This window comes from Trachypithecus francoisi, unplaced genomic scaffold, assembly GCF_009764315.1.
Source record: "Trachypithecus francoisi isolate TF-2019V2 unplaced genomic scaffold, Tfra_2.0 Lachesis_group9, whole genome shotgun sequence".
Lineage (NCBI taxonomy): Eukaryota > Metazoa > Chordata > Mammalia > Primates > Cercopithecidae > Trachypithecus > Trachypithecus francoisi.
The window spans coordinates 52,079,813-52,091,851 of NW_022681474.1; the positions used below are offsets into that span (position 1 = coordinate 52,079,813).

At 43.8% G+C, this 12,039-nt stretch overlaps 2 protein-coding genes across 4 annotated transcripts in view; one reads left to right on the forward strand and one right to left on the reverse strand.

The window, feature by feature from the left end:
• Nucleotides 1–11,604, reverse strand: part of LOC117082385 (glutamate dehydrogenase 1, mitochondrial) — a 38,699-nt gene extending 27,095 nt beyond the window's left edge. For both annotated transcript variants that reach the window (XM_033209054.1, XM_033209053.1), the window contains exon 1: nt 10,887–11,604. In XM_033209054.1, coding sequence (XP_033064945.1) covers nt 10,887–11,331 — 445 coding nt within the window. In that variant the 5' untranslated portion in view covers nt 11,332–11,604. The remainder of the gene's footprint in view (nt 1–10,886) is intronic.
• Nucleotides 11,605–11,658: 54 nt separating this feature from the next.
• Nucleotides 11,659–12,039, forward strand: part of SHLD2 (shieldin complex subunit 2) — an 82,551-nt gene continuing 82,170 nt past the window's right edge. The window contains exon 1 of one of the 2 annotated variants that reach the window (XM_033209042.1): nt 11,659–11,752. The gene's annotated coding sequence lies outside the window, so the exon portion shown is untranslated. The remainder of the gene's footprint in view (nt 11,753–12,039) is intronic. The other variant, XM_033209052.1, reaches the window with a different exon arrangement.

Sequence of the window (12,039 nt, forward strand, 5' to 3'; positions counted from 1 at the left end):
AAGAAAACAAACCAGCTCATTACTTTAAAAAAGATTCAGTGAAAACCACAATTGACTAAGCTTGACTTTTTCTTCCTTTTCCTAGCTGACTCAAAAGCAAACACACAAAAGCCTCCAGCTAGAGTCACTGTTTTTTTTTTTTTTTTTTTGAGACGGAGTCTCGCTCTGTTACCCAGGCTGGAGTGCAGTGGCCGGATCTCAGCTCATTGCAGTTCTGCCTCCCGGGTTTATGCCATTCTCCTGCCTCAGCCTCCCAAGTAGCTGGGACTACAGGTGCCCGCCACCTCGCCCGGCTAGTTTTTTTTTGTATTTTTTAGTAGAGACAGGGTTTCACCGGGTTAGCCAGGATGGTCTCGATCTCCTGACCTCGTGATCCGCCCGTCTCGGCCTCCCGAAGTGCTGGGATTACAGGCTTGAGCCACTGCGCCCGGCCAAGTCACTGTATTTTATAATCAATAATTAACAAAACATTTATGAAAATTCAAGTGGTTTTAAAATTACTTGAACCTGGTTCTCTTAATAGGGTTTGATTTATTCATCAGAAATCTAATTTCCAGTTGTACTTTCTCACTTTTCAGGAACTATTTATTCAATAACCAAGAGTTCTACCAGAAGCATAGAACCCCCAGAAAAGCAAAAAGGCCTCAGAACAACTCTCAATATTCATACGATAACTGTCTTGCCACTCACTCATCAGATTATATTTTTTCATTTAATATTAATGTACCTCCTAACCCACAATAATGTAGCGTAACTTAATTTAAAATGAGGAGAGGAAGGTTAGAAGCAGGGAGGAACTATTAATGACCACCAGCAAGTAATGACCATCTGAAATACTACGTCTCAGATAAAAATTCAGACATTCAGCACTGGGAAGGAGCACTGCATACAGGAGCGAAGAAAAAGTATACACTTCAGGCTGGGCATGGTGGCTCACGCCTGTAATTCCAGCACTTTGGGAGGCTGAGGTGGGCGGATCATTTGAGGTCAGGAGTTCAAGACCAGCCTGGCCAACATGGTGAAACCCTGTCTCTAATAAACATACAACAAAATTAGCTGGGCATGGTGGTGCGCACCTGGTAATCCCAGCTACTGGGGAGGCTGAGGCAGGAGAATCGCTTAAACCTGGGAGATGGAGGTTGCAATGAGCGGAGATCGCGCCACTGTACTTCAGCCTGGGCGACTGAGAGTGAGACTCCATCTCCAAAAAACAAAACAAACATAGAAAAAAGAAAAATTATACTTTAATTGCTTTAGCAGCATCAATATACTGTTCTGTATAAAGTAGGCAAATACCATCTTAGATTTTTAATCCACTGTCTAAATCTTTTACTTTAACCTGAATAAATTTTGAAGAGGTAACTAAGCTTTCTGGGAAGCAAATGTTTAGCTGATACTGGAAAAATATCACCTATTGACAGATCAAAGAAAAAAAGGAAAAATACTGTTTTTCATTAAAAATTTAAAATTATAATACACATGTATATATTTCTATCAAAATTTAAATACAAAAAGAAAGCTGAAGACTCCCTTGACTTCCACTTGTGATCCCAGTCTTCTCCTTAGGGGTGACTATTCTTAGCAATATAAGTGTATATCCTTCCAAATCATGTTCCCTGCAATTATATATATACATATTCATAAAACATACAGCTTTGTTTTGTGTTAGGTATTTAACTTACAGCCTGATGGATGGAAGATTATGCATTAAAAGGGGGATTTTGTTAATTTTTCTTCGTAGATTCTCTTATTCTGATCTTGATTAACAGTAACTTAGCTGCACTTTCACACCAAACAGGTCTTGGAATCTGAAATGATGCTAGTTAAAATGGTGAATATAAAGTTGGATTTAGTGAAAGATAAAAGTAACTTGTTATTAAAAAGGTTCAAAGAGATAAAGGCTTGAAACCTCAGCTATCCAGTTTCATATAAATTATTTACAAGTCTAGGTAATATTTGAGATGGGTCTTAAGAGAGGAAGAAGAATCCTAGGGAGGGGGAGGCAAGGCATGGACAGGCAGAGAGACTGCACTATGCAAGGGCATGATGGAGAGAAGCACGTGCCTGGATTTCCAATTTTCCTGAGGATAATTTTACACCAGATCTTCTTTATTTTAAAAATCTAATCCTTTTTCTTAATAACCCTGTCTGTCCCTGATACCACCATTTTTCTCTACCAGTCTCTCAGGCTAGAAATTTTGTAGTTATCTTTGCCTCTTCTCTCCTTCATCCAGTAAATCCTACCTGTTGGGAATACATTATTGTCCTTTCTTCAAAATGTCTTATCTGTCTTTTCTTTTTCATTCTCTGCTATTAAATATAACTTCATTCTCAGTTTCACTGCTGCCTGGCTTTCTGTGCCCTGCTAGGTTCATCATTATCCATCCAACAGACATAAAAGGAAAACTATTTTTTTTTTTTTTTTTTTTTTTTTTTTTTTTTTTGGAGACGGAGTCTCGCTCTGTCGCCCAGGCTGGAGTGCAGTGGCCAGATCTCAGCTCACTGCAAGCTCCGCCTCCCGGGTTTACGCCATTCTCCTGTCTCAGCCTCCCGAGTAGCTGGGACTACAGGCGCCCGCCACCTCGCCCGGCTAGTTTTTTGTATTTTTTAGTAGAGACGGGGTTTCACCGTGTTAGCCAGGATGGTCTCGATCTCCTGACCTCGTGATCCGCCCGTCTCGGCCTCCCAAAGTGCTGGGATTACAGGCTTGAGCCACCGCGCCCGGCCGGAAAACTATTTCTACTCACACACTTCTGACACCAAATGTGTGGGTTTTCCACACTAAGCAGCTCACCAGTTCTCCGCAGATACAACCTGGGTGTCCTGCAATTCAGTTCTGACACTGACTACTGGGGTTAGCACAGACCCCACAGCTCAAGGGCTCAGTCTCACAAGACTGTTCCCTACTTCAGATGCCAGTTCTAAGTCCTGGGTGCCCAGGGCACCCACACTTCTGTCCAACTTGGCTACAAATCAGGGGGTTCCCATGACCCCCTCCTCAGGTTCAATAATTTGTTATAAAGGCTCACAGGACTCAGGGAAACATTACTTATGTAAAGGATACAAATCAACAGCCACACGAAGAGGTACACAGGGCCATGTCTGGAATGTCCCCAGGGCAGCTTCTGTCCCCCCTGGAATTGGGAGTGTACCACCCTACCCATACACGGACGCATTCACCAACCTGGAAGGTCTCTGAACTCTCCCCACACTCCACCCATCAGTTAGGGTTTGCATAGAGGTTCCACTAGGAGGGCATTACTGATTGCTGATTAAACTCGATCTTCAGTCCCTTTCCAATCTCCAGAGGTCAGAGGGTGGGGGTGAAAGTTCCAAATTTCTAATTATGACTTGGTCTTTTTGGTGACTAGCCCCCACCTTGAAGCTACCCAAAAGCCCATCAAGAGTGTCCTAGTTAGAACAAAAGATGCTCCTATCACTCAGGAATTTGCAAGGGATTCAGGAGCTCTGTGTTGGGAACCAGGCAAAGAGACCAAATATATTTACTGTCACAAGTTCTTATTTCTCATTATTTACAAATGTAGTTTGTCCTCCTGATCCCCTTACACACAGTTCCACTTCCTGTCTTGGGTGAAGTCACCCCCTCTTTATCTGAAATCGCCTTATCCAACTCTTATCCAGCCTTCTCTGTTCCCACATCAAGACTGTCTGTCTGCCGGGCGTGGTGGCTCACGCCTGTAATCCCAGCACTTTGGGAGGCCAAGGAGGGTGGATCACATGAGGTCGGGAGTTTGAGCCCCGCCTGACCAACATGGCAAAACCCTGTCTCTACTAAATATATAAAAATTAGCCAGGTGAGGTGGTGCATGCCTGTAATCCCAGCTACTTGGTAGGCTGAGGCAGGAAAATTGCTTGAACCTGGAAAGCAGAGGTTGTAGTAAGCCAGTATCGTGCCACTGTATGCCAGCCTGGGCAACAAGAGCGAAACTCTGTCTCAAAAAAAACAAAAACCAAAAAAACAAATAAATAAACAAGACTGTCCTTGGTATCCTTGAACTCCTAGTGCAATAACACATGACTTAGTTTTTTTTTTTTTTGGTCATTTATTGACTGGTTCTAGGAAGGGAAAATGTAGAAACAGAATACTGAGCGAATGGCAAAACAAAAAAGACATAGTACAAAAGAGAGTTTGGAGTCTGCTCTACTTGGGAGAAATAAATGAAAAAAAATTCCAAGAAATAAAAAAATTCAACTTTGGTTTTTTAAAAGAACCCTCTGCATAAAGTTCAGAGATCTTGCCTGCAGGAACAAAAAACACAATAGAAAAACTGATTTACTTAGAATATACACTATAGTTCATAATAAAAGCAGTCCTTATTTGGTAAACCTCCAATACGAGTGTATCACCCTTGGTTATTTCTTTGCTCTTTCTCTCTTGGCAAAAAAGAAAAAAAAATTCATGCAAAATCCTACTGAGGCCCAATATGTACAAAATATTTTTTAAAAGTCCTGTGTTGATATATTTGTGATAATGACAAATGATAAAAGAAGCCATACTACTGACAACCTTTGTAATTTTCATTTGTCATCTTTCACATTTTCCTCTAGCCTAGAAGCAAATCAAATGAATTATGTCTGATAGACTTTCTCTAAGAATAATAATCAAGAGAAATAGCAATTCAGAATAAACAAAGCATTTTCTTAGTTTTTAAGAAAATGCTAAAAGTTTTAAGTTTTCTTAGAAAACTAAGAAAGTAAATTCAAAATTATTCAGTAGAAAATACTTAAAAATAAATGGAGTACACACGGGTAGAGAAATGAGTTGTTCTGGCTAACACATTAATCTCTTAAAACACCAAAGTCTTCAAACCTCTTTTGATGGAAAACTCTTTAAAATGTTATTTCAGGTCTTTGGAGTTGGGTGTAGGGGAAAAAGGTTATTTCATTTCTTTAGCAATTAGAATAAATGGACCTCTAGAGATATCATCTATGCTGAGTTTTATATGCAAAGTTGTTTGAATATGTATTATTTTCTAGGAAGATATGTATTATTTTCTAGATAGATATTTTCTATCTTCTAATAGCTTTTAACAGAAATTTCAAAGGTATCTATGGTCCGAAGTATTAGGAAGTATTGTGTCAAATGCATGAGGTGGTTCTCAATCAGTGCTTAGGATGAAAAGCCTAAGATACAATTTGTAACTTTTTGCACGAATAAATCCCAGACCACGATTAAGGTGGGTGCTGGAATCAGATGCCCAGAATCTGAACCCCAAGTCCACTACGTACTAGCTCTGTCACCCTGCCAAAGGACACTTCACTCCTCAACCTTAGTAGCCACATTTGGAAATCAGGGACAACAGTGTATTGCATGAGGCATAAAAGCAATGATGCATGAAAAGTTCTTACATGCATTGTTGCTATGAGGCATAGAAGCGATGATGCATGAAAAGTTCTTAATAAAATGCCTGGCACACACAGAGCTGAATAAATGTTAGTCCTTGCTAATATTTGACCTCGGTGAAGGGAGTTGACCTCAGTGAAGGCAAAATGTGTGTGGCTGCAGAATCTTTCAGGTATAGTTGCCTTTTTGCAGAGATAATCGGAAGGTCTTGCTTGAGCAGCTCCTTCTCCTGGTTTGTTATCTTGTCCTTAATAAAGCCTTTCCTGCCTTTATCAGTAGTATTTCACATATTAACAATTCCAACTTGATAGTGAACACTTGAATCTGTATTAATTTCTGCCTCTGGAAAGAGGAAAATACTGATTCATTTGGATAACTAGTCAGTTTTAGACAGCAGCATTAGATTTAAGATTGTTCATGGTTATATTGGGGAAAGGACTTGGGGTAGAGCTGCTTCATTTTTCATTTTGTAACTTTCATTACTATTTGATTACGTGAATCATGCATGTGTATTTTATGGGTTTGCTGAGTACAAAATTTATGAGCTATTTATGAATCAATGTGCTCTATTAAAGTGATATTAGAGATTTTTCTCTTCATTACTTACATTGTAAAAGCCTAACTATTTGGTAAAATAAATAGGAAAAAAAAAAAAAAAACCCAGAATGGTCACATGGCAGAGACTAGTGTCTAGGATTTTTTCAACATCTACAGGTCAATATTTTAGTTTTTAATGGTTATAGGCAGAACCCTTAGTATTTTTAACATAAGTAGATAAAGATCGATTTTCCTAAGCAATCTGAATTATTAACAGTGGTAAACCCAATTTCTTCCCACTATATGCCAAAAGTTCAGCCTTAATTTTTATTTGTTGTACTTAAACACTACAAGTTGTATTGAACTTTAACATATACTGGTGCTCCAATTTTTTTTTTTTTTTTTTTTTTTTTTTTTTGAGACGGAGTCTCGCTCTGTCACCCAGGCTGGAGTGCTGTGGCCGGATCTCAGCTCACTGCAAGCTCTGCCTCCCGGGTTTATGCCATTCTCCTGCCTCAGCCTCCCGGGTAGCTGGGACTACAGGCGCCGCCACCTCGCCTGGCTATCTTTGTAGTTTTTAGTAGAGACGGGGTTTCACCGTGTTAGCCAGGATGGTCTCGATCTCCTAACCTCGTGATCCGCCCGTCTTGGCCTCCCAAAGTGCTGGGATTACAGGCTTGAGCCACCGTGCCTGGCCAGGCTCCAATTTTTGATGCCTTAATTCTCACAAAGTATACTTTGGATAATGAGTGAGCAGTGTTTGTCTTCCTGCACGTGGGGCTTTACTGCCAAAAGCAAACTTGCTAAATGGATTCATACAAGTGACAGACTGACAATCTGATGTATAGATCACTACCATTACCATGGGTCTTCACTTTCTAGTATACTTGGGAGAAAAGATGCATTTGGCTTCCATGAAATAAAAAGGCAAAAGGGCAACACAGTTCTGTATTTAAATAAGATGTATTGAAAATAATCACCTCGGGACAAAGTGCTTTTAAAAGACATACACATAAATTACCTATCCTCTAACTGAACTTTCAGACAAGTCCTACATTAAATTCACCTACAAAGGTTATATATATATATATATATATATATATATATTTTTTTTTTTTTTTTTGAGACGGAGTCTCGCTCTGTCGCCCAGGCTGGAGTGCAGTGGCCGGATCTCAGCTCACTGCAAGCTCCGCCTCCCAGGTTCAGGCCATTCTCCTGCCTCAGCCTCCCAAGTAGCTGGGACTACAGGTGCCCGCCACCTCGCCCGGCTAGTTTTTTGTATTTTTTAGTAGAGACGGGGTTTCACCGTGTTAGCCAGGATGGTCTCGATCTCCTGACCTCGTGACCTGCCCATCTCGGCCTCCCAAAGTGCTGGGATTACAGGCTTGAGCCACCGCGCCCGGCCACAAAGGTTATATTTTATCTGTGGCAGCAGATGCAGACACACAGTCACTTAAAAATAATAAAAACTGTGAGTTTATTCAAAGTTACCTAAGTTTTGATGGCTGTCAATTGAGCATAGCAAAATAAATCAGAAACATTTTTCCCCCAGTGAAGGCAGAGAAACATCTCATTTTAAATCAGTATCAGTGCTTTCTATATTCTTCCCTTAAACAATGACATCCCAGAGGCTGAGGGCGTCTTTAACCCTGCATTGACCCTTGCATTACAAGATTCCACTGTTTCCTTCTGGCATTTTGACTTTTAAAAACTAGTTACTGGGCTAACATAGGGTACACTTTTTTGGGTACTAATATTTGTAATTAAAAGACTCAGGGTCAATGTATGAGAGAAGTCCATCTACGGTTCATCAACTATACGTAAATTATGATAATTTTAGAAAATTTTATGATAGCATCAGTGATAGGGAATTTTAATAGTTTTAATACCAAGACAACTGGGGGGCAGACTGGAAGAGAAAGTTAATTGACTACTACCATCAATAAATTGCTATTATCAATCTGTACTTTCCCTCCAAACTGACTTTTAAATGATAAACTTCCTTCTAAAAAGGTAGACTGGTCTCAGGCAGAACCATAGCAAACAAACTACAGATAATTTACTCAGAGAAAGTTAATAGAACAATCTTTGATAATATTTCCAAACACACCAGAACCTTTGAACCAGTCTTCTCAAATCAGTCGCATATTCTCACAATATGCCCCTTTGCTAGAAATATTTTTAAGGCCTCACTTAAACTTCTCTTCAGATCCTATAGCATACTCTTTCAAATCCTTAACATGGACAAATCTAACGGCCTCAGGTACATGTGGTAACTGGGAAAAGAGAAACACAAAAACTGTATTATTAAATATTTACTTGGAAAAAGTACACATCAGCCACCAAGTCTTAAAACCATCTGCTTCCCTTACAGTGATTATTACTAGATGGCTGCTTTGCTTCAACCTCAAGAATTTTAATTTAGAAAACTCAGGCATAAGCTTGCTCTTGAGGGCAAATGAGAAATAGAAAGTTGAAGGTAGGAAAAAGGGTGGAGAGAGGCAGATGAGGCTTTTTTTTTGGCAAAGAACCAATGGGAGAGAAGACAGGTTAGTGGGGAAAGGGAAGAATGTGCTAAAATATGCTTAAGAGGGAAAGACAGAATTTCATAGGGATTATCCAAAACATTTAAAAAAAAATCTCAATCACCTAATACATTCTGTGTTTCTAAGACTACAGCGGGACCACAAAGGTTAACAATTTCTTAGACGTTAAAAAAGCTTTTAGAAAGGAGACCTGTCCCTCTTAGAATGCACATTCTTTGCAAACAAGGGTGATAAATGGTTAGATAGATCTGGGGGGTCTTGAACACAAAGCATGGAAGGCTACAGTACCCAAATTTTGCTGATCAAACAGTATACTGTTTACTAACCACACTAAAATATTTAAGGGGTTTCATAGCTATATAATCTTCCCCAGTCCAGAAAGCCTTTCAAATTCCTGAAGATAATAAATTTAACACTTTGTAGAGGCCAATATTCTTTGATGTTCTATCATCTTGCAATGCTTGCAACAGTGTATTAGTAACAATTCAGTTTCTCCACGTTTACATGCTGGGAGTTAATAGCATGCTTTTTTGTAAATGGGATAAATAGAACAGAAAGTTGTATCTTACACAATAGTACAAGCAAGTGCTACAGTAGTAACAGTGCTTTGGTATGGTTGACCCAGTTTGTTGCTAGGTTCAATATTTTGGCATTAAAACTGCTGTGGCAACAAGAGAAACAGGACAAACTATGGTAAACGAGTTGCTTCAGTGAGTTTGTGGAGCTGCGACTTAGAAAAACAGGAGCGGGTTGGGCATCTAAAAAACCGAAGAAAAAGGATTGCAGAGACCAAATCAGATCCTGCAGAAAACCACATACACTGATTTATCTGTACACCTTTTAAAGGACTGGCAAATGCAGCCAACAAGATAGCAAAAAATCAACTTCACGTCCGTTCTAAGAAAACGATGCAACTCAATATTTACTATACATTGCCTGAACTTCCTCCAACATCCTTATTTGCCTTTCTTTGGAGTCTGAACTTGTATTCCTGGTTTGGAGAATAAGGGAGTGGTACGAAGAAGGAAGGCAATGTAGGAGACTGACGGTATGTATATTTTATACAATTTTGAAGCTAGAAAGGAAATCAGAGGTCAAAGTGGTTCAAACATTGGTTTTGGCTGAGGAAACCAGAGCTAGAGGATAATAAGCTCCAAAGTTAAGTCCTAGAAGTGGGTGGGGTCAATGCAAATTTAGTAAATCTTTAAAAGCAACCTTTGTTCCCACTTCTGGGAATACCCGCACCGCTCAAGTTTTTCCGGCACAGAGAGGATTTCTAAACATCCTTAGAAGTCAGCGGGCATAATTGAAAGGGCACAGAACCAGGTTTACTGAGACAAGGGTCTAGCCCAACATTCTCTGTGCTTCTCCGCCAATCCATCTCCAATAGGACTGCTCGCCTCCCTGGGCTCTTTATTCCATATAATTTTTCTTTTTTACAGTAGACAAAAGTGGTTTGTCCTTTCCATTTTAGGTTATTAAAGAGGTATGGTGCAATGTATTGGGGGAAAAAAAGGAAAAAAAAAGCTCTCATTTGCTCGAAGAAAGCAATCTGACCATAGAGGCCAAATCTACAGACATTCAATGATTTAAACTACAGGATAACCCAGTGACTACCAAACAGTATCTGACCCCTTTCTTCACGTATTATATCTTTCCCGAGGCTCAAATTCAGTGCTAGCCAGGACCAGTACACACCCCCAGAGCTATTTCATTCCATTGGCTGGCTGGCTGGCCACCCGCAGCCTACAACCTGTAGATTTACTGTCAGGACGCCCGGTGTTTATTTCTCAGAGATATTACATTGCTTGTGATTTTTTTTTCGTGTTTTTCCTTTTTTTGGGCATAAAACAACCTGTCAGAATGGGAAAATCACTTAATTGAAACGATTGACGCGTGATTAGTAAATTCCTTTGGTTAATAAAACTGTCTAGATTTCAAACTTAGAAGCCAAGTCATTTTCTATGTTCCTATATATCTGTCACTTTTAGGACAGGAGTGAACAAATATCAGAAAATAATTTGACAGTTTGCATTTAGGGGAGAGTCACAGAAGCCCAAGAATACCGACAAGGTATCACACGCGCAGGTCATTCTCTTTCCTAGAAGTGGATTTCGGCAGGACCCGCCGTGTGTGACACAGACACCGGGACCAAAACGAGACCGGTGCAGCATCTACTCTGCATGCAAGATTGACACGTACAGAGGCCCGGGTGACCGCGCGGGGGAAGGGGGAGGCCAACCGCATGATGGTTTTAAGGCGGAAAAATCACCACCCACAGAGCCGGCCACATCCGAGGCGGGGTGACCCGGGCGGGGACCCGGCCCGCCCCAGCTGGGCTGGACTGGGCTGAGCAGCAGCCCCGCACGGACAGGAGGCCGGAGGGGAGAGCCGCAGGGGAGGCAGGGAGGGCGGGACGGGGCCCGGCCGACGCTCACCTCCCTTGCAGGGCGTGCGGTGCTGGCTGTGCTGGGCCCGGTAGCCTTCGATGACCTCCCAGGAGCCGTCGTCGCGCCGGATGGGGAAGGAGAGACTCAGCACATGGTTGCAGGGCTTGATGATCCGCAGGATGCCGCGCACCCGGTTCCGCTTCTGCTCCTCGCTCTCCCGGGTCCTCAGGTCCTCCACCAGTTTGTCCTCCACGATGCTGGCGCCGCGGTCGAAGAAGCCCTCCACCATCTTGAAGAAGTTGGGGTCGTCCTCGCGGTCGGCCACCGCCTCGCTGTAGTGGCGCCGTGCGGCCAATGCGAGCCCCGGTTGCGGGGCGGCGGCGGGCTGTCCCCGGGCCCGGCCCAGCAACGCGGCCGAGTCGGCTGCCGCCGAGCCCAGGGCTGCGGGCCAGGCCCGGGACAGCAGCAGCGCTTCGCCCAGGTAGCGGTACATGGCGGCAGGCGGAGGGGAGGTGCGTGATGGTCGCTGAACAGGAGTGCTTTCTCAGAGTCTCCGCGACTAGGGAGGAAGGGTCCGGCGCGGGTTGCCCTTTTAAGCTGCAGCTTCCTGCCTGCCCGGCTGTCCCCTCCCCTCGGGCGCTCGCCACCTAACGGGAAGGACGGACTTCGGGGGCAGGGCGCCGCCCAGGGCGCCGGGCCTCCGCCTCCGCCGCGGCCTCGCCCGGCCTCCCTGGCGGCGGCGCCTGCCGGCTGGGCGTCGGGGGCGCGCAGGGGCGGGCGGGCTCGGCGCGCATGCTCGCGCGCCCATGGGAAAGGGAAAGGGAAAGGGAAAGGAAGGGAGGGGAGGGGTGGGGCGGGCCCGCGGGCAGCCGGATCTGCTGGCAGGCCGCACCCGCCTCCGGCTGGGTGCTCAGGTATGTGCACCGCGGGGGTCCCCCAGGGGGGTGGGAGGTAGCCCAGGGAGGTCGCGGTCGGGGGCTGGCCTCTGTGGGGCGCTGAGAGGCCGAGTCCCGGGGAGCGCGGCGCGGGTCAGGCTTGGCGGTCTGGTCGGGGAACGGGTCGTGTGAGTCACGGGCGCCCCTCCTTTCCGCCCGCGCGCCCTCGGAACGGGCGGCCCACCCTGGCCTGTCTTCGGGCGGCCTCAGGCCGGGGCCGGGTGTGCGGATGCTGACACGTGGGCAGGAAAGCGAGGCAGAGCCGC